Here is a 22,566-nt window from a genome sequence, read left to right on the forward strand (position 1 = left end):
CTATCTATCTATCTATCTATCTATCTATCTATCTATCTATCTAACTATGTATCTATCTATCTATCTATCTATCTATCAATGTATCTATCTATCTATCTATCTATCTATCTATCTATCTATCTATCTATCTATCTATCTATCTATCTATGTATCTATCTATCTATCTATGTATCTATCTATCTATCTATCTATCTATCTATCTATCTATCTATCTATCTATCTATCTATCTATCTATCTATCTATCTATCTATCTATCTATCTATCTATCTATCTATATATATATATATGTAAACACATCTCGTAGTTCATGTCTCTACACCAAGTCCATCCATGTTAAATGTTTGTTCGTTAGATTCTCATCATGGACCCTAATACCTAGTACAGTGTACTCACTACATTGATGAGTACGTCATCAACGCCATCTTATGTCCACAACTCTGGACTAGAAAGCTTATAATATGTAGTTTACATTGAGTAAAGAATTGTTAACATTTTATTTAAATAAAAAAAAGGACTTTTATTTTGAGATGTACAGATTTCATTCGTTGATTTTTTTAGATTTATATATTTTTTTATTTCAAAGGAGAAGGTATTTTATTTTGAGACGTGTATGTTTGATTCGTTTAATTTTAGGCTTAGCACTTACCAATAAATCACGCGTTTGTTTCTACTAGCTTTGAAAATGTTAAACTTGATATTAAGAGACGCTCCCAGAAATAGACGCTCCCAGAAAGAGACGCTCCCAGAAACAGACGCTCCCAGAAAGAGACGCTCCCAAAAAGAGATGCTCCCAGAAGAGACGCTCCCAGAAACAGATGCTCCCAGAAAGAGACGCCCACAGAAACAGACGCTCCCAGAAACAGACGCTTCCAGAAAAAGATGCTCCCAGAAACAGACGCTCCCAGAAAAAGACGCTCCCAGAAAGAGACGCTCCCAGAAATAGATGCTCCCAGAAGAGACGCTCCCAGAAAGAGACTCCCAGAAGAGACACTCCCAGAAAGAGACGCTCCCAGAAAGAGACGCTCCCAGAAAGAGATGCTCCCAGAAGAGACGCTCCCAGAAAGAGACGCTCCCAGAAGAGACGCTCCCAGAAGAGATGCTCAAAGAAAGAGATGCTCCCAGAAGAGACGCTCCCAGAAGAGACGCTCCCAGAAGAGATGCTCCCAGAAGAGACGCTCCCAGAAAGAGACGCTCCCAGAAAGAGATGCTCCCAGAAAGAGATGCTCCCAGAAATTGACGCTCCCAGAAAGAGACGCTCCCAGAAATTGACGCTCCCAGAAAGAGACGCTCCCAGAAAGAGACGCTCTCTAGAAATTGACGCTCCCAGAAGAGATCGCACTTCTCAGTGTCTCTGTTCACTACATTACGTTAAATAGCTGCGTGTTATCTCACAACATGCCATTAAACGAAACATGCAAATAAACGCAGTCCTAGTTTAACAGCAGGAGTATCAGGATTGGTGTTTTTCAACTGTCTCACAATTCATCGTCGGGTTATGCGGTATGGAATTAAGCGATAACTACTGACATGTGTCTTAATAAATAATAAATTGAAACAAGACCCAACTCCAGGGGGGGGGGTTTACCTCCCAGTACAGTTAATACCCACATGTGTTAGATTATCATTTCATGTAAGATAGTCCTTCGTTGAAATGAATTGACATCCAACCAGCTAAAGTTATTTTAATCATAAAAGCTATAACAGTCACAATGCCACACATTAGCTTTGTTACTCCTTTTTGTTTTGTAGGATTTCTAGTTGCATTTTTACAAATATTATTTCAAACATTTCACTCTGTCTGTCTGGACAAAAGTTTGTACACATTATTTCTCCCACACCCAATCTTGGATCAAGCTTAAATGTTTGCACAATTACTTCTTTTACCTGACAACACAACAATAAAAAAAATGTGTTAATTAATTATTGGTAATTAATTATTTTGTTTGATATCAAACAAGGGAAAGAAATAGTAATTGATTGAAGTGGTGGTATAAGCTGAATTAGTCCCCTCTATCAGGGCCGGACTGGATGTCAAAATAGGCCCGGGCATTTCTGTACAGTACAGCCTATAAATTGTATATCATATGAGGGGCCTCCAATTATAGTCCTATCTGTTCTTAAAATCATTATGTTATTTTTTTATAATGTATCGATAACTGTATGCATGCTCTATATCTTTATAAGAAATATAGGCCATATGTTGCTTTTTAATCGCTTTGTTTGTAGGCCCTAAAAAGATGAAGCCAACTAATAGCACTGTCTACGGATGTAGGCTACTATATTATTTTTGAAAATGTGTTAGATTAAGTTAGTATTATTTATACTGTAGTCTGTAAAAGATGTTTTTAACATGATGCCCATATAGCCCCTTATATATGATAACATTATTAAACCTTTAACAATTTAATGCGTGCTGTAGTGGCATTCAAGAGGCCCTTTAGGCCCATTTGAGTACCGGCCCACCGGGCATTTGCCCAAATGCCCATATAGCCAGTCCGCCCCTGCCCTCTATATTAGAATGCCATCTGAGGCTTAGTGAACACAAACATAAAATAGAAACAATAGATAACTGTACTATCTTTCATGTTCATAAACTCTTCGCTAGCAGAGTGGTTACCGCGTTGGCTCGAGAAGTCTGAGAAGGCTTTAGCTCACAAGTTCGAAATCAGGTCGTACTTTAAAAAAAAAAAAAAAAAACTCTTAAAAAGCGATCACCCAAATACTCCGTTCTTTCTCTCCCTTTCTAACTGGTCCAGACAAGCAATAGGATCATAGTATATCGAGAGAGCTAAAAGCAGGAAATTGCGTTAAACAAAAACAAATGGTAAAAATATACTTCTAATCCTACAGAACTATTGTTGTTGTTCTATATCTATTCCAAATTTAATTACATGACTGATCCAAACTAATTGATACTCATTAATAAAAGCTTTTTATTGTTTTTAAATGTATTTTTTAAAATATTTGATTGTTGTAAGTTGCGTACGCTCCATCGGAAAAGAAGATTATTACATCATAAAACAATCCACCTACAGGACGGAAGTTGATGGCTGCGGACAAGGTTTGAACTCGAGCCGACGTGTCTACAGTCCGAAGCGCATACCAGACGACCAGACTTACTTTTTCTTACCGAGATGTGGCGACTTTAAGAGCCTGGGCTGTGATTTCGTATACAAATCTAGGCTTCAGCCAAACAGTCCAGGGGGTGATAATTTCATTTCGGGTAAGGGAGAACACTTCGAGTGACCTAACAAGACGACCTAACCCAAATAAGGTAACTTAATCGCGCCTGACCAAGCCGCCTATGTCCTCCCTATCACGCCATGGCCAGGCCGACCCCCATTTTCCCCCCAGCGCCTTTTATTCTTCTCCTGTCTGCTCCTCGTCGGACACAAGAGACAGAGTGAATACTGCCTAATAAAGAGAGAGAACTGAGAAGGAACTAAAAAGGGTGTTGGGGGGGGGGGGCGATAAGAAAAGGGAAGATAAGCGTGTAAAGAGGGAGAGAAGTGAGTGCGAGTGTCTCGGTGTGTGTGGGGGAGGGGGAGTACGAGCTACTGAGAGAGGAGATTCATATTTTTATTTACATATTTATACAAAGACGTAATGGAATTTACCTTCAGACAGTGTCGTCCAGATTGAATAGCCAACGCCCCCCCCCCTCCATCCCTTCATCTTCTGAGTCTTCCTTCCAAACAAATAGGGTATTCCTAAAATCCTCCCTTTTTTTTTTTATCCCTTGTTGATTTCAACCTTGGGATAAAGTAGGCAGTACAATGACTATACAGCTTAGTCAAGCGAGGTAGATATATTGAGCAAAGCCCATCAATAAATATTCGGATAAAGATTTTTTCCAAAATTAATTTAAAAAAAACAACCTTTTTTATCAAGACAGTTAAGCCGGTATGATACTCATCAATTAATGTTGGATATGTATTCTTGTGATCTTAATATTTGAGCCTATCTTCGTGTTTTTATCCTATCTTATCTTATATAATACAGACGTTACTTCAAAAAAGAAGATGAATGCGTCCTACGAGTATTAACCAATGACTTAAATTCTGCCAAGTCACTGGTTTTCCTGGCTAGCTCAGGCAACCCATTCCATGCTCTAATAGCACTAGGGAAGAAGGAGCAATTGTACAAATTTGTCATGTGCAATATGCCTTTGTATTTTTCTGAGTATTCTATTAGATTTTGTTTTTGTATTTGAAGATTATGGTTCAGTGTTTTATGTATAGTTGCTACTTTACTTTTGAGTCTTCTGTCCTGTAGGCTTTCTAAATGTAGTGATTTTACTAAAGGTGTTACTCTAGTCAAATGTGAATATTCGTTTCTTATGAATCTCACTGCTCAATTTTGTGGCTGTTCCAGTTTCTTAATGTTTTCTTGGGTTGAGGGGTCCCAAACAGAGGATGCATATTCTATTATTGGCCTAACCAATTGGGTAATAGAACGAAAAATCACCGGATTTTACTTGACAATGAAAACGCAGCGTTGACTAACATATTTAGCACCATATTTGTAATACATTAGCTTATGTATAGATTTACTTTCATGACCCTAACCCAGATACAGACGGAAAATAAAGATTGCTATTTAAAGGATCGATTCGAACAAAGGGAAGTAACTCATAAAACTTAACTTTAAAAAAAAAATTCCTGAGAAAAGTTCAAAAAGAGGCTACTTCTGCTGTGAAGCGACATCAAAGTAATTTCTTCAATTACTTCTGATGAGTTGTCGTGATAGGTTTCTGGTCGTCTGGGGTTTGGTTCGCTACGACAGTCATCTCATATTTCAGTAAGTAGCCATTAATAGAAGGCCGTCTTTTAGTCATGAAATGTACGTAGGTGGTGTTTAACATTTATTCCGGTAGAAATACCTTCAAGGACATTGAAGTGCGAGGTTTTATCTGTTTTGAATGAAAACTTTCTGGTCGTACCATAGACAAATGACATTTTATCGGGTGACAGTAGGGATAAATAAAACCTATTTCTTTCTACTTGATAGAAAATTTGAAGAAAAAAAAAATGAGGAGTTTTATTTCAGAATTTTTATGGCGGTGACTTTTTGATTATTTTGTTTTTAAGACAAACTTGTCATAAAATGAAGTTGAAAAATAGGAAAAGGAGGAGGGGTGAGACGGAAAGAGATCGTGACCAATGAATTATCTAGCTTGATAAGATTGGTTTGGTCTGAACTATTTGGTCTGAACTATGTGGTCTGAACTATTTAGTCTGAACTATTTATATTTAGTCTGAACTATTTGGTCTGAACTATGTGGTCTGAACTATGTGGTATGAACTATGTGGTCTGAACTATTTGGTCTGAACTATTTAGTCTGAACTATTTATATTTAGTCTGAACTATTTGGTCTGAACTATTTGGTCTGAACTATTTAATCTGAACTATTTAATCTGAACTATTTAATCTGAACTATTTGTATTTAGCATGAACTATTTGGTCTGAACTATTTGGTCTGACCTATCTGAACTATTTGGTCTGAACTATTTGGTCTGACCTATCTGAACTATTTGGTCTGACCTATCTGAACTATTTGGTCTGACCTATCTGAACTATTTGGTCTGACCTATCTGAACTATTTGGTCTGAACTATTTGGTCTGAACTATTTGGTCTGACCTATCTGATCTATTTGGTCTGACCTATCTGAACTATTTGGTCTGAACTATTTGGTCTGAACTATTTAGTCTCAACTATTTGGTCTGAACTATTTTGTCTGAACTATGTGGTCTGAACTATGTGGTCTGAACTATGTGGTCTGAACTATTTGGTCTGAACTATTTAGTCTGAACTATTTGGTCTGAACTATTTGGTCTGAACTATTTAGTCTGAACTATTTAATCTGAACTATTTATATTTAGTCTGAACTATTTGGTCTGAACTATTTGGTCTGAACTATTCGGTCTGAACTGTCTGAACTATTTGGTCTGACCTATCTGAACTATTTAGTCTAAACTATTTTGACTGAACTATTCTCTATAAACTCTTTGGTCTGAACTATTTTGACTGAACTATTTTGACTGAACTATTTTGACTGAACTATTTTGACTGAACTATTTTGTCTGAACTATTCTAAGAACGAGAAGCCTAGAAGAGGAAAGTGAAGACAATGCCGTCTCTGTCTAACTAGGCGTCGCCTCTTCTTAGAAAACTTAAAATCCGTGGGTACAAACTTATAAGAGGCTGTGGAAGTCGCCTATGTTAGATCTATGTGTAAAGAGCTTATTGCCCTTTGCGCCCAGCGGAAGGATCTAAGTCCAAGTAGGTTAGTAGAGCGCAACTTTACGTCTAAGCAGTGCGCTACGGTCCAATCTGATTTGTGGATCTGTAGAAATAGAAGGCTTGCATGATGGGCGCTCAGAAAAACAAAGCTATTTGGGTTTTGAACGGTCTCTGCCTCTCAACCACTGCCCGTTTACATAAAAGTTGTCCTAATTCAGGTTTTCTTTAAGTTTGTGAGTCATGGACGCTGACTGCAGAGCTAGAGAGGTGGACCTTATTAATGGAATTGAGATGCTACAGAAGGATCCTAGGTATCACATTCAAAGACCGCATAACACACTATGAAATTAGAGACAGGCTTACTGCAGCGATTGGACCCCATGATGACCTGCTAACAATCCTAAAAAAGTGTTAGCTAAAAATCTATGGCCATATTACAAGCTCGCAAGGACCTTTCTTCAAGGAACAGTACCAGGGAAAAAAAAAGAAGAGGCTAACAGAGAAAGTTATGGGAAGACAACATAAAGAATGAACGAGCCTGCCATTGAAAGAGGTTTTAACTTAAGAAATGGAGAAAGACGGTCGACAAATCTTACGTGGTGCCCCAACAGACTAAGTGATAAGTAAAGGTAATGCCAGTAATGGTAAGCAGAAGAAGAAAATGATCTTCTGTTTAACATTTTTACATGCAATTTTTTTAACGCCGGAAGTGTAATGGTTTTAAGAGTACCTTTACCTAAAAAGTGCATCCAAGGGCATGCGTCTCATATAGTCTGTGAAAACCAGTCCAACTCCTGGCATTCATGTGTGGTTCAGATATTGAGTCCACTGAAAGGAAAAGGGGCAATAGCGAACAAATGGCGCCTAAATCAGTAAGCTTCAGGCGGGATGAGCTCATTAGCCTTTGTTGGCTACCCTAGAAATTCAAACCTCTGCTGCAAACAAGGGAAAGGTTTTGAGAGACAACCCTGAGGAAAAATCAGGAACTGGTTTTCATCTCCCTTATCATGTTCTACAAAAAATAAGCCACAGTCGCAACGACTGAATAAGGTCAACCCACTGGAAAAAAAAAAGATTAAGTTTCTTTCTAAACTCGGACTCAAGACTGCACGATACGAATGAGATTAGAGCCCCCCCCCCCCCCCCAAAATGAAGTGCGGGTGGAATTAGATTTGTTAATACGTAATGGGTGAAATTGGGATCCAACAATACCATTTCAGAACATGTGATCTATAGTGTAGAATGAGTTAAAGTCAACTTCTTTTTTTTTTTTTTTTTTGGACAAAAAGCTCAATCAAGAAAATGGCATGGAGACTTTGTTTCTTTAGAGAGTTTAAAGATTCTAGATGTGTGCGGTCTAAAAGGATAAAATTTTAATCATAAATAATCCTAGTCGACTTTACAAGTTCTAAGAATCCACTAAAACAAAAAAAAAAACGTTTATTTTTTACAATTACAAAGCCTACATTGTACTCTGTCTGTCTGTTTGTCCGTCTGTCTGTCTGGTACAAATCTTGAACATGTTATTGCTCACATATTCTCGGATCTAATTCAAACTTTTCACAATTATTCATTGTCAAAGACAAAACATGAATCAATTAACCAATTAGTTAATCAATTAGTGATAGTTTAATAATAATTTGTTTTATTTAGAAAAAAAAAAAAGATAAATCTTGTAGTATTGATAGATGGACGTAATTGTGCTGTTTTTTCCCTTACATAGGCTTTATTTTGTTTTTGAAATATTTTTATTTTACTTTGCTAGTTTATTATTCGTTTAATTGTTACCACATTTTTGCCAGCTAAATTGGCCAAGATGACATTGACAATGAATTGGTACAAAACAAATTTGGTTGAGTGCGCAGGAGTATAGATAATTGTGTGTGCGTGTTTCTGTAAGTCTGTGTGTTGTGTGTGTTTGTATAAGTGTGTGTGAGTGAGCGGTGTTCCAGTCAATAAAACAGCATCTCTCCGGCTCAAGCCAGACTTATTACGACCTATGCAAGCTGACCTCTGATGACCCTCTGCATCCTGACCTATGCAAGCTGACCTCTAATGACCCTCTGCATCTTGACCAATGCAAGCTGACCTCTGATGACCCTCTGCATCTTGACCTATGCAACTGAAGATCGTTTCAAACGTCCGGTAAGTCCCGTTAGCAGACATTGACTATCCTGATCGCGAATTTGAAATCCCTGGAATACATAACGATATTAGGTCTTCAGATTTAACTTCGAAGAATGCCAGGATGTATTAACTATTCAAAACCTTTGTCACATAAAATATAATTATATTAACTCCTTTCCCTAGTTTGGTCACTTCAACGGCCTACATAGTACACGCTTTAACCATTGTTTAAACGCTAAATACTATTTTTCACATCACATCTATATATAGAATTCTCTACGTTTCCCAGCCATGCGGGGCACCTCGATGAAAAAGTCTTGTATTTCTGCAAGTCGGACTAGAGTTACCCAACGTAACTTTCAAGTAAATTTCGCAACGACAGAGAGCGCGGCTCAGAAAAAAAAGAGGGGGGGGGGAGAACAAGTAATCTTCTCGGTATATATATTTAAATATGTCGCTCAACCATGCGGGACTCCAAGCACGCACGCCGCCTCTCTAACCCTCTTCCAACTTCCTCCCGCCCGCAACCGCGCCTTCCTTACTCTCCAGGCATGCTCACACAGTCGTTTACCCAAACGCACCCCATTTGGACAACTGTGTCTTTCAGGAAGTGTCTCCCGTCACTAAATAGAGGCATATGCTACCTTGCGGGTTAACTAATTATATATTTATTTTTACTGAATAACGAGTAATCTCGTATCGTTCGATGCATTCATCACACTTTAAAAAATTAAAAGCCAAAGCGTTATAATTATTATTATTATTATTTTGTGTTACAGTTTCCCACCAAATACATCCCTAGATCACGCTGATGTGAGATGTGGTTAACTTCAGGTGATAATAATTGTCGCTCTTGTGCTGCATGTCATATAGTGTGTGTGCGTATGTGTGAGGTGAGTATATGTGTTTGCATTGGTGTGACGATCCGTGAGCTGAGCAAAAATAATCGACCTCATCAAATTAGGCAGAAATTAATTAATTTATTTTTGCCATAATAAGTGTCATAAAAAAATGAGTGACCAGAGTCCAGACCATTTTCATCGGACACTTCTGCTTCATTTATCACATTGACTTTCCTAAGTCAGGCCACGTTTGCCAACTTACCCTCTGGGCTATGTCTATATTTTTCTATTCAAGTGTCATATCTATAGAGGCTTTTATCACTAGCACGGAGAAGCGCCAGACCATCCGAGCTCGTTTCATCTTGCGAGGCGGTCAGACAGAGAGCAGTGAGATGTATAACAAACGAATTTAATTAGAGTGGCATCATTAGTAAAGTCACTAAACTTAGAGACACTTGAGGACGTAAGAATAAACAGTAAAGTAGCTATAATACATAAAAAAAAACAACTAAATCATAATTTACAACTAGAAAAACAAAACCTCATAAAATACTCAGAAAGACACAAGGATAAAGGCACATTTCTTGTTCCATATGCTAGAACAAATACGTACAACTGCTCCTTCTTCTTTAGTGCCGTTAGAGAATGGAATAGGTTACCTGAATCAGAGAAACCAACCACTTAGAAGAGCTTAAGTCATTGATTAAAACAAAAGGCTAGATAACCATCAGCAGTCAATAAGATGATTGGATTCTCATTTTATCTTTACTCAGAAAGAGATTAATTAAGAATTTATAATTATAATCCCCACCATTGTGATCCCTCCCACTTCTATCTTTTAAATCATCAATTGGAGTGACCAAAATGGAGGTATGTGTTTTGAGCACACTACTGTGCGGCAGTCAGTCGTGGACTACCTATGCAAGGCAAGAGAGCAAACGAAATTCATTTCAGATTTCGCTGCCTACAAGGGATCTGGAAGATCAGTTGGCAAGAAAGATGCTTGCTCGCAGAGATCTTTCCATCATGTTTGCAGTCCTCAGATAACACCACCTGCGCCAGCTTGGTCATGTCAGCCGGATGGAGAAGGATCGTATACTGAAGGTCATCCTGTATGGTCATCTCGCGACTGGCTCAAGAAAAGCTGGTCGTCCTCACCTCCGGTATGTGGACAGCGAGAAAGCATAGGAAGAAGGGCGTTGTAAACGAAAAATGGCTGGCTTCTCTAGAACCAAAGCGAGTGCCGCCTTAGCCTGCGATACATATGGACAGGAATGTCTTTCGAGGGTGGAGATCTACAGTCACACGAAGGGGGTGTTCTGCGAGATGAGCCATAGTCGTTCTATGACTGAAATAGGCCAACGGAATCATTCAAGATCACTACCGTTTCAACATACATCAACATTCAAATTTAAATCTGTGTCTATTGTGTGTATTGTCAATAGAAGACTTCTTATTCTTTAAAAAAAGCAAGCTAGTTCAATCTTTATTCTAGTTCAATAGTAATAGAGATATTTCATCTGCTATAGGTTAGTAAAGTTTTGTTGGACTGTCTCGAGATAAAGCAGTTTAGAGATTTCATTCTAAAAACACTAACACCCTAGTGGGACTCGACTTATTGGATTATAATCTAAAAATCCCAGAACGATTGGGACATGACAAAATACTGGTCGCTGGCCAGATAATGTTACCACATTTGCTTCCGTTGTCACTAGGGGTATTGTGTACTCTACATTACTTACCAATTCTATGCCTTCATTTATAGATATGTTTTGATGTTTTGGGATTGGCGAGAAGATGGAAAATGAAATCTACAATATTGACAACTTTTCTGCTACCCATTTTATAAGACTTGTGTAAGTTGTGTATACTTAGCATATGGTATATAAAAAACTTTATTTACGCTGTGTGTGATAGCATTGAAGATGGAGAAGGATGTGTTATATATCTGAATGTGTCTGTGTGACAAAATATTCAGTAATGTTGTGTTAAAGTGGTAAACAAGATGTTTAGAAAGAACTTTTTAAAAATCTAAGCTCAGAAGGAAAGTTTAGTTTAAACCAGGTAGTATAATTCTCTTGAATCTTGCAATGAAAACTTAATTATATCTTTAATATTAATGTCTTTTTAGCTTCGTAAAGAATTGTTAATTACGTTGTTATGTGTATAATATCAGAGTCGAAGACTCGAAGAATGGCTTTACTACACTGAATGACTACACAACAACCATGAACACATTCTTACGGACGAGTTACAAGCACATGTAAACATAACAAGGACAACCGATACAGAATCAAATATTTCAAACATACGTTTAATTAACGAAGCTCAAGTTGGGTATAGAAAGAGAGAGTTTAATTTAATCTCAGAACGAAAGATTACTTTAAAACTCTGAGAAACAGACTACTTTTAACCCAAAAAGAAAGATTACTTTAAGCCGAGAAAGAAAGTTTACTTTAACCTCAGGGATTAAAGAAAAAACAATTTATAGAATAGAAAGAAAATGTACTTTTAGTCCAGAAAGAAAGTTGTTTGTTTTTTTTCCCAGAAAAAAAAATACATGAACCATAGATTAGAAGGAAAGTTTACTTAACGCATATACTACAAATTCACTCTAAGTTCAAAAAGAAAGTTCACTTGGAAAGTTTACTTTTGGCCCTGAAAAAAGTTTACTTTTTGCCCTGAAAAAAAGTGTTTACTTAAACTAAAAAAAATAAAATTTTACTTACCGAAAAAAATGAGCAATAAATCTGAGACTGCGAGGCTGAACAGGTAATAGTTGGTGGTCGTCTGCATGGAGTGTGACCTCGCGATGACCAGGCACGTGCAGATGTTGCCCACCATTCCGGATAGGAAGATGATCGAATAGACGAAGGTCAGGGCCACGGCCGAGACGATATCCTTTCTCTTCTGGCCCAGTGTTTCCACCAGCAGCTGGTTAATATCCGTGGTGGCATTCTGGTAGATATCCAGTGTCGTGTTTGGGAAGAAGAGGTTCGGAACTGATGTATCCATTAGGAATGAACTAGATGGATGCAAGGAGATGTCTTTGATCGATGCAAGGTGGTCTATTTGATGCAAAGAGCCAACTAGGTGGATGCAAAGGTCACCTTGACGTATGCAAAGAGACAACTAGTTGGATGCAAAGGTCACCTTGACGTATGCAAAGAGCCAACTAGGTGGATGGAAGGGTCACCTTGACGTATGCAAAGAGCCAGCTAGATTGATGCAAGGGTCACCTTGACGTATGCAAAGAGCCAGCTAGATTGATGCAAGGGTCACCTTGACGTATGCAAAGAGCCAGCTAGATTGATGCAAGGGTCACCTTGACGTATGCAAAGAGCCAGCTAGATTGATTCAAGCTTTCAACTAATAGATTCAAGGGGTCAACAAGATGGATGCAATGGATCAACTAGATGGTTGCAAGGGGTCAACAACAGGGATGCAAGGTGTGCCTTGATGGATGCACGGGGTCAACTAGATGGGTTCAAGGGGTCAACTAAATGGTCACCTAAACTAATGAAAGGAGTCACCTAGATGGACGCATGGTTGGAACTCAAGCTTTACAAAATCACTACTAAAACACTTGCTCAGTAATCCAGTTGTTTGTTCAAAGACTTAAGTAACAGACATAGCTAGGCTAGTAAGAAAACACAGTGCACATAAATACGATATTTATAATCACAACGGTATCACTCAAGTTCTGACGAAATTTATACATAGTCCATTGGTTGACCATGGTTCTTGACATTAAAACTCTTTAATCCAAATTAATGTGTAGAAATAAGCTCACTTGTATGTCCGTTGCTGAGTCCTTCGTTGAAATAAATCCAGCCATTTTTGGAATATTTTGTGTAACAATAAAGAGCTTATATATACATATAGACGTCTTGTTCTACAGATACACAGACTATATATATTGAGATGAGAAAACTAAGGGTTTGGTTCTAAGTAATGTACAATGTCTACATCAAAGTTTTATGTAAATAATTTCTTCTCAAACGTCATCAGCAGAACTTCTATGTAGCTAGTGATCAAGTCTTAATTTCATCTATACTTCCAGTTGATCTCATTGACCTGAAGGCTCTTTACTTAGCAAGATATCTGAAAATAGATTTGACCGAAAAATTTCTTTATTAGAAAAAAAGATATTTGTTGTTATTAACCTAGGCTGAATTATCAATTCAAATGAATAAATATTTTATATTTGAAAAAAAAAAAAACTTATAATATGAATATGAATCAAGAAATTAAATTTAGCTGCAATTGGTCTTTCAGTCCCAAATCTGCTTTCAAATAAGTGTGTCTATGACTAACAATACCTCTATTTAAGTTATAACTTCATGGAGGGCGGAACCTGGACGCTGAATTAAAAAACGTCTCTAACGATTTTTCTAGAAATTTATCGTTGATCTATATCTCTGTAAAAAAAAATATAACTAGCTCGTTGGCCACTCTGGGAAAGTTCTAGTTAACCGTTATCTTTTTTTAAGTAAAAAATGAAATAAATTTAAATTTGGTTATAGATCTAGGTCTAGGTCTATGTACAACATCGGTTTTGAAAAAGACTAACGCCTTCTTGAAATGATTATCGCTTTCGAGAATTTCTGAATGAAGGATTTTCTGACAAGAGTTTACTAAATGAATGTTCATGAACATTTTGCACATTGTCTTCTAAGTCTAGATCTAAAGGCTTATCGTTGGAATATTATAATGTGAACTAGATCTAGACATTCGCCGAACCAGGATTCTTTCTCGGGGAGAAGAGGTGGGAAGGGGCGCGTAAAAAAATAGTTCCATTGTTTTGAATCTAATATTCATACATTTTAAAGAGAAAAACAACAAGTTATATAAAGAAGGTATTGTCGTTTGAAAAAAAAGTGTTGTTCTTGTTGTTGTTGTTATTGTTTCTAGTGTCTTTTTATCGTGTCTTATCTTATCTTATATAATACAGACGTTACTTAAAAAAAGAAGATGATTACGTCATACGCGCATGCATCTAGTCATGCATATTAACCTCTGCTAAGTCACTGGTTTTCCTGGCTCTAATAGCACTAGGGAAGAAGGAATATTTGTACAAATTTGTCCTAGCATATGGAACGAGAAATCTGTCTATTTTTGTGTCTTTCTAAGTATTTTATTAGATTTTCTTTTGTATTTAAAGATAATGGTTTCAGTGTTTTATGTATGATAGCTACTTTACTATTGAGTCTTCTGTCCTGAAGGCTTTCTAAATTTAGTGATTTTACTAAAGGTGTTACTCTAGTCAAATATGAATATTCGTTTGTTATGAATCTCACTGCTCTATTTTGTGTCTGTTCCAGTTTCTTAATGTTTTCTTGAGTTGAGGGGTCCCAAACAGAGGATGCATATTCTATTATTGGCCGTTGGATTAAATATTTCTTGGGGAAATCAATTGTAAAATTTTCTACAGATGGAAGTCTGAATGTCATTTTTATGTTTACGTTGAAAAATTAAAACGGTCTAACTAGAATTTTTCCATTGTGGCCAACGCCCTAGTAACTATTTTCCCAACGATATGCAGCAGCTGTAAAATTTCTAGGAAAAAGTTTAGAGCTTTTTTCGAGATCCGTGTCCAGGCTTCACACACCCAGAAGGTTCCAGGTTACACGAAGTTTAGAGTTGATTAGAGGTGATGTAAAAAAATACAAAATTATACTCTTAAAAATACTAAGAGAGACGCAAATGATTTTTCTTATCCCGAATGCTAGGACGAATTACTCCTCAAAGTTCTGTCCTTTCTTCTCACATGTCTCTCTTTTCTTGGCTCCTGAAAGTTCTACTCATAAGTCTCTCTTTTCTTGGCTCCTGAAAGTTCTACTCATAAGTCTCTCTTTTCTTGGCTCCTGAAAGTTCTACTCATAAGTCTCTCTTTTCTTGGCTCCTGAAAGTTCTACTCATAAGTCTCTCTTTTCTTGGCTTCTGAAAGTTCTACTCATAAGTCTCTCTTTTCTTGGCTCCTGAAAGTTCTACTCATAAGTCTCTCCTTTCTTGGCTCCTGAAAGTTCTACTCATAAGTCTCTCTTTTCTTGGCTCCTGAAAGTTCTACTCATAAGTCTCTCTTTTCTTGGCTCCTGAAAGTTCTACTCATAAGTCTCTCTTTTCTTGGCTCCTCAAAGTTCTATTTTTATATTTCTCTTTTCTTGGCTCCTCAAAGTTCTATTTTTATATTTCTCTCTTTTCTTGGCTCCACAAAGCTCTATTCTCATATTTCTCTCTTTTCTTGGCTTCTTGTATTCCTTTCTTTTTATCAACTCCATCTCTAAGAGTTCTAAAAAGAAAATAGACCCAGCACAGCTTACAATTCAGGCCGAGACGCTGTTTCCCTCATCATCTTTACATTTTATTAATGTGTCAACATCTGAGGACATATTGGACGCCATGTCATCAGCGGAATAGACTATTATTTGTCCTCGACGAGGCCATGCCGTGTGCCGGGCATCACGTGGCTATGGGTTTGCTGGGAAGGGGGGAGGAATATAAGAAAAGGAGAGGGTGGGGTTGACATGGAGGTGAGGAGGTGCGCGCAACAGATGGGATGTCTGGTCTGCAAGATTCGCGTAATCTAAATATGAAATACAAAATAAACAGGCGCTGTGGTAAACAATGGAGAAAAAAAATGGCTGCTGTCCCTTAGGCGGTGTTTGCCTTAATTACATTCTAGCAGACGCGGTTTTTTTTTTTCAAGGGGAAAGTAACTCTTATTTTGTGCATTTTTTTTTGTCTCCCTTGAGTGATTACGTATTGTTGATTTTGGACAGCTTCTGGCGCGTTTTTTTTTCCCTTAGATTTATTCCATGTCAATAGTGTCAGCAGAGTAATTTACTGGTTTAATTAGGAGAATGCATTTGTATTACATTAATAGTGTAAGTAAGAGATATAATGTTAGAGTTAATTATTCTTATTAAAATGGGTCATAGTCAAGTCAATGCTTGGGCGTCTTGAACGCTGACTGCAGAGCTGGAGAGGAGGATCATAGCAATGGAATTGGGATGCTAAAGAATGATCCTAGGTATCACATTTAAAGACCGCATCACAAACCAAGAGATTAGGGACAGGGTTACTGGCTCGATAAGACCTTCCTTCAGGGAACAGTACCAGTAAAAAGAAGAAGAGGCAGACAGAGAAAGTGATAGGAAGACAACATAAAAGAATGGACGGGCCTGCCTTTGAAGGAGGTTCTAAGACAGAGAGGGATGGAGAAGGACGGTTGACTAATCTTGTATAATGCCCCAACGGTCTAGCAGACTAAGGATTAGGGGAAGGTGAAAGGTCATGTCATATGGTAGCCACGTCGAACTGTCGTCAAGATGACCAGAATTCAAACCCTGCATGCCGTCTAACTAGGGTTTGTGTCAAGACTATATGAACTCATGGAGCGCTACTCGATTTGGAAACCACTGCCCTGTATGTGTGTCATATTGGTCTTAGTCGCTGAACGCTTCAACAAAATACTAAGTAATCTCCTATCACATCTGCGGTTGTCTCAAGACGTACTTTTATTTTTTATGGAACGTTTGAAACTCACATTTGGTTTGCCTTATTTACATATTTTTTAAAGCTTGCCTAGATTTGTGATAATACTATTACGTTGGTTAGAACCTAGAAAGATGATCTTTGCCAACCAATAACTTTCAACAGAACTGAACCTTGCAAAGAGATACGCCTCTGTCATAACAGTGGAGCATTTTGTGTCCTCCGAGTTTGAACGCTTAGTCAGAGCCGCCTTTGTTAATTGAAGGTCCCCAGGCGAAAGTAATTTGGTGGCCCCAAATGAAATAGAAAAAAAAATAAAAAATTACGCAATTTATTTAAAACTTATTGTACTCCAATACTATTAATGGGGACAAGTTTCGCTATTTCTTCTCTAAAAAAAAATTGGTCCTGTGCAAGGCTCCCACCAATCGAAAGCCCTAGGCGGCTGCCTAGTTTACCTATGGCTAAGGCAGTCCCTGGCTAATGCAAATTTAAACTACATTGAATTGCAGATGGTCACCCTCTAGGATCTCTCTATCACCCCCTGATGTCGAAATTAGCGTGACCACTGATTACTTGGAGGTCATGTAATACTTATTCGAAGTATAAGAGTGTTATAGCACTTCGCATCCGAACCGAAGGGTCCCAGTTTCGAATCCTGGTAAAGAATGGGATTTTTAATTTCGGGATCCTTATGGCACCTCTGAGTCTACCCAGCTCTGATTGGCACCTGACATGAGTTTTGGAAAATGAAAGGCAGTTGGTCGTTGTGTTGGCCACATGACACACTCGTTTACCCTTAGCCACAGTAACAGATAAATGACCATTACATTATGTGCACCATAGATCACAAAGTATTTAATTAAGGGAAACCTTACTGATTATTCGCTAAAAAGTATGTGTTGGTTTCGAAACACTACTTAAAAGTAGAAGGCTTTTCAATTTGAAGAAGATCCAGGCTCGAATCAAGTTACCAAGCTAAATCGCTTCTCTGAAAGCGTTCAGCATTAACCCAGCCACCTGGGAGACAGAAGCACATGACAGAGCATGATGGGGCCGCGCTGTGAAAACGGGTGCACAGATTGCTGAAGAAAAGAGAACAGCGCTGGCAGAAGAAAAGCGCCAGAGAAGAAAGGCAAGGCCAATGACACAAGCTCCGGCTGGAATAACCTGACCCGTGTGCAGCCGAACATTCCGAATCTCACCAGCCACACGAGGAGGCACAAAACCCCAGGGCAAAGCCCTCAGCCCACTGGATGACAAGAATGGTCATCATCGAACCACGTGAACGAACTATATATAGCTAAATAACGTGGTTTGAACGAAGAACACAATGTTTCTACATTCATCGAAGCTCGGAAATTTCTTTTTATTCCAGTGGCGAAGATCGAATATGATTTTGAGCTGCCATTTTGACTGGAGAAAGTCAGTAGCCAATGGTGAAGCTGCTTAATTTGTTTCAAACTTGCGTCAGAAGTGAAGGTTTCTACGTCATAGCAGAAACATCCTGCAGGACGACGGGGTATCACATGCGAGGGCTTAGAAATACGTGCCATCGTCGCGACCAGGGCCGGACTTAAGTATATGTAGCACCCGGGACAAGACTTTTTTTTTTTTCGAAAGCTTTAATAAAGATGCACTCATGAATGAAAATACTTATATCTAAAAGCATGATATATTTAAGAAGAATAGAGTATTTGTAAGTTTAATCTCACTTTCCTTTTTAAAATATTTAATTTGTTTGAGTTTTGTGGAGGGTAAGGCCCTTGGTAGACTACTGCCATACATCCGGAGATGTACCGGTATTTATACATTCTGAGCTAGCTACAACAATAAGTGGACACTTCTTGATCGCGGCATGGATGCCACCCGACGTAAGCTTTAAAGCAGTTATTCCCAAAGTGGTCTATATAGACCCCCAGGGGTCTACGAAGACCTCCAAGGGGTCTACGAAAGTAAAAAACTAAATTGGGGGTCCATGAGATGCCCACGGGGGTCTACGATAATAGATTTCATTTAAGCACATTTAATGTTCACATTCCACTAATGTAATTATTTCCTACACCAATATATGATTTGTAACTTTGTTAATCCTTTCAATATTTATCCTGCTATTCAAATGAAAAATTGTTGTAATCAATTGCAATACTTATTTAAATAGCTTAATTTTGTCTACATGTAACTAATATTTAGAACAAAAAAAAAGGTATGTAGACAGTACAGCATTAAAAATTTAAAATATGGGATTCCTTCCTTCTTTGTCGAACAAGCCTAAGTGACTTTTTTATGACGATTTGAACCAGGTTCGCTGGAAGATCATCTGTGACAATGCTACCCTGACAAAAATAAAGATTTTAAAAACTTTCGAACACTCAAAGTTCAAAATTGACCCACAAAATCATTGTTCGACATCATATAGAGAAGATGGTGGTTTGTGAGAGTCTTACATGATTTCTTTTCTTATAGCAAAATACGGAAAACAGCAAAGGTCAAACATTGATTCTACCAGCCGTTTTGCACAAACCAACATCTGTTATTATTAAAAGAATTTGTTTAAGCAACAATACAGTTCAAGGTCGCTTTGGTGGCATGAGTTATAAAATTAAAAGCTTCTTTTGCAAATTTTTGCAAAATACATAAATACAGTTTGGTCTGACAAGGTGAAGCGCTGTGTGCTACAAACTGTCTAATGGTCACCATCTCATCTCATCTCTGCCTGTAGTTCCTTCTGGGCATAGGCCACCAACCACCTTCCTCCAGGTATCTCGGTTCTGGCCGAATCTCTCCAACTGTCCGCACGTCATGCCCATCTGCTTGGCATCTGCTTCCAAATCGCTGAGACCTGGAGAACCACCAGCACCACCATGAAAACAATCCAGGTATTCTCCCATGCCTGCCTGATGAAAATTCTTATGATCCGCTGGCCAGACAAGATCTTGAATGAGGAACTGTGGCAAAGAACAAAGCAGCAGCCCACTGAAGTAGATATCCTTCAGAGACGCTGGAGATGGATAGTTCACACCCTTCGCAAGCCTGCATCCAACATAACTAGGCAAGCCCTAACCTGGATACCCCAAGGAAAGAGAAAGAGAGGACGGTCCAGAAATACATGGCGCTAATGGTCACCGTCTCCTTATAATTCCTTAGGGTTGACCCACGAGACCTTTCCCATGTTTGGGTATAGTGGCAAGGCAGCAGAGGTTTGAATTCAGTTTTCCTTCTGCTAGGTGGGTAGCAAGCCAAGGCTAATGAGCCCTTCCTGCTCGAAGTTTACTGGTTTAGGCTCCAGTTACTCGCCTTTGACCCATCTCCTGCTAATGAAAACAGTTCAGCAGATTCAACCTTTGAGCTACACGTGAATGATCATGAAATACACGAGAAACTGCTCTATGCAAAACCTTTTACAATGATACTCAAGGCATATTAATTAATTTATTCATTAATTAATTAATATTTAATGTTGGAAAGACTACATCATAGAACGACAAATTCGTATATGAAACATAATATCCTAAGTTGTGTAGTTTTAATTTACTTTTTCACTCTTCAACTCACTACAGTTAGAAATTTGTTTTAAAAAATGTTAATGAATTTGTAAAAATGTGCAAGTTGAGCAGGGGGTCTACCGAAAACCAGAAAACATGGCGAGGAGTCTACGAGACAAAAAAGTTTGGGAACCACTGCTTTAAAGTGTCAGCTTTAAAAGGGATTTTTAAATTCCGATATATATTTCACTTTTGTAGAGGCCCCTTTCTTATGGAGTCCCCAGAGCTATAGCCCCGTCTGCCCGCCTGTAAGTCCGGCCCTGGTTGCGAAAGCACAAAGCGATAACTATACATATTTGTTTAAAAACAAAAAAGATGGTTTAATTCCGCCCCCTCCCCTTTGCCATTTTATACATGTCACACTTCCATTATATCTTCACTTTGAATATTGAAGAGGAGGTTATAAATACTTGTACAAAGTACAGGTACGCGCGACTCGTCAAAAAACACAACTGACAATCTATTCATATGTGTGTGTGTGTTCTTATATATATATAAGTGTAAATTGCTTGAAAGGTGCATATGTTCACAGAGTCTACTGCTATTGGATTCTAGCGTCCAGTTTGTTTCAAATCTCTGTGTTCTCGGCCTCTAGACATTTGCCATCAATTTAAATTGTAAAGATTTATTTTTGTTTCTCTCTATTGATGTTGTTGGCTGGCCTAAGTTGTAATGGGCGTCAGGCCAGGAGTGGATGTCTTGCTTATAGACGATAAATAGTTTCGTCAGAGAGAGGCTGATTTGAAGGCGGCGTTCGTGGGCTAAAATTGTAAGATCATGTCCTGTTGGTGTCTTGTTTTGTTTTTATATAAAGCTTATATGAACTCACTTTGTTTGTATCTTGCTTGTCTGTCTGGGGAAAAGTCTGTACACGTTAGTTCTCCCACACCCATTCTCGGATCAAGTTGAAACTTCACACAATTATTTATTGGCATAGACAAGAAAATAAATCAGTTTTAAAAGTAGCCAATTAGTCAAATGATTACTGTTACTATTTGATACAAATAAAGGAGACTTTTTTTCTTGTTGTTTTTTTTTACGGATTTTTAAAAAAATATTTTGTTTGCTATGTATTGTAAATTGGACATGTGAGAAGGAGTTGTGATTTTGTTGTGAATGCATTTGTTTGTCAGGTTGAAACAAACAGCATCCCCACCTTCATACACACAGACACACAAATAGATATGGCTGTATCTCATAGAGAATTCTATATTAGTTCTATGCATAATTAAGAATAGTTACCACTTACGAGGTCACGAGTTTCCTTGCTATCAATGAAGGTAAAAGTAAAGTTTCCCTTTCAGACCTTGCGATCTAGGGGAGCTGATGATGTTAAGGTGGTCTGTTTATTTGGCCATCGGATTTCGAGCTATTAATACTGTATTTAGAATTAGCAGGCACTTCTCTGCTTCAAATTATTGGAAATCTCCTAAAGGGATTGAAGCTAAAAAATAAAAAGAAACTGACCAGGTGACTTTTAGTTCTAGGTTCAAAGAACAGACCACTCACCGCCAAAGCGCTGACCAGTTCAATTTCAGTTCTAATGCCAAACCACTGACCAGGTCTATCTCAGTACGAAGACTAAAGAGCTGGCCCGGTCAATCAGCTCTAAGACCCTTTTTTAAACCAAAAAAGGTGACCAGGTTAATCTCACTAAATTTTTGGACACAAAGGTGACACAATGACGTCTTCAATAATTAGAATATTAGAGAGAAGGCGTGTGCTCGAAATTTATCTCAACGTATTTATAATTCAAATTCCCACAGGCGCCAACGTCCATCCAACAAAGACGTCTCTAAGGTAAGGCCTAGTAACGTCTGAGTATTTTATTTCTAACGCTCTACGGCTATGAAATAGGGAAATAACAGAATCAACTAACAAGCAATAGAAAAAAAGAATACTTTTTAAAACCAAAGCTTATCTAATGGGAAATAACCGCTAATTACTACCGTTTATCGGAAAATTACAGGGCTCAGCTCCCTTTCTGATAAATTTTAAACGAAATTAATGAATGAGTACTAAATGATTAATTTTGTTATTTCTGGATTGATTCGTGTATTGTCTTTGACTATGACTAATTATGCAAAATTTAAACCTGATCCGAGAATGTGAAGTGGGAGAAAAAACGTGACAAATATATATATATATATATATATATATATACACATCTCTCATTATCTTATCTTATAAAATACAGACGTTATTTCAAAAAAGAAGATGATTACGTCCTACGCGTCATGCATCTAGTCATGGATGTTACACAATGTCTTAAATTCTGACATTTACTTCACTTATTTTGACATCAAAAAA

General features: G+C 37.9%; 1 protein-coding gene across 1 annotated transcript in view; it reads right to left on the bottom strand.

Annotated features, from left to right (window-relative positions):
* Window positions 1-22,566, bottom strand: part of LOC106078514 (neuromedin-U receptor 2-like) — a 248,432-nt gene that overhangs the window by 125,352 nt on the left and 100,514 nt on the right. Inside the window, exon 3 of the mRNA XM_056033435.1 lies at window positions 11,944-13,318. Within this exon, the coding sequence (XP_055889410.1) occupies window positions 11,944-12,229 (286 nt within the window). The 5' untranslated portion in view covers window positions 12,230-13,318. The remainder of the gene's footprint in view (window positions 1-11,943; window positions 13,319-22,566) is intronic.

This window comes from Biomphalaria glabrata, chromosome 6, assembly GCF_947242115.1.
Source record: "Biomphalaria glabrata chromosome 6, xgBioGlab47.1, whole genome shotgun sequence".
Classification (NCBI taxonomy): Eukaryota; Metazoa; Mollusca; class Gastropoda; family Planorbidae; genus Biomphalaria; species Biomphalaria glabrata.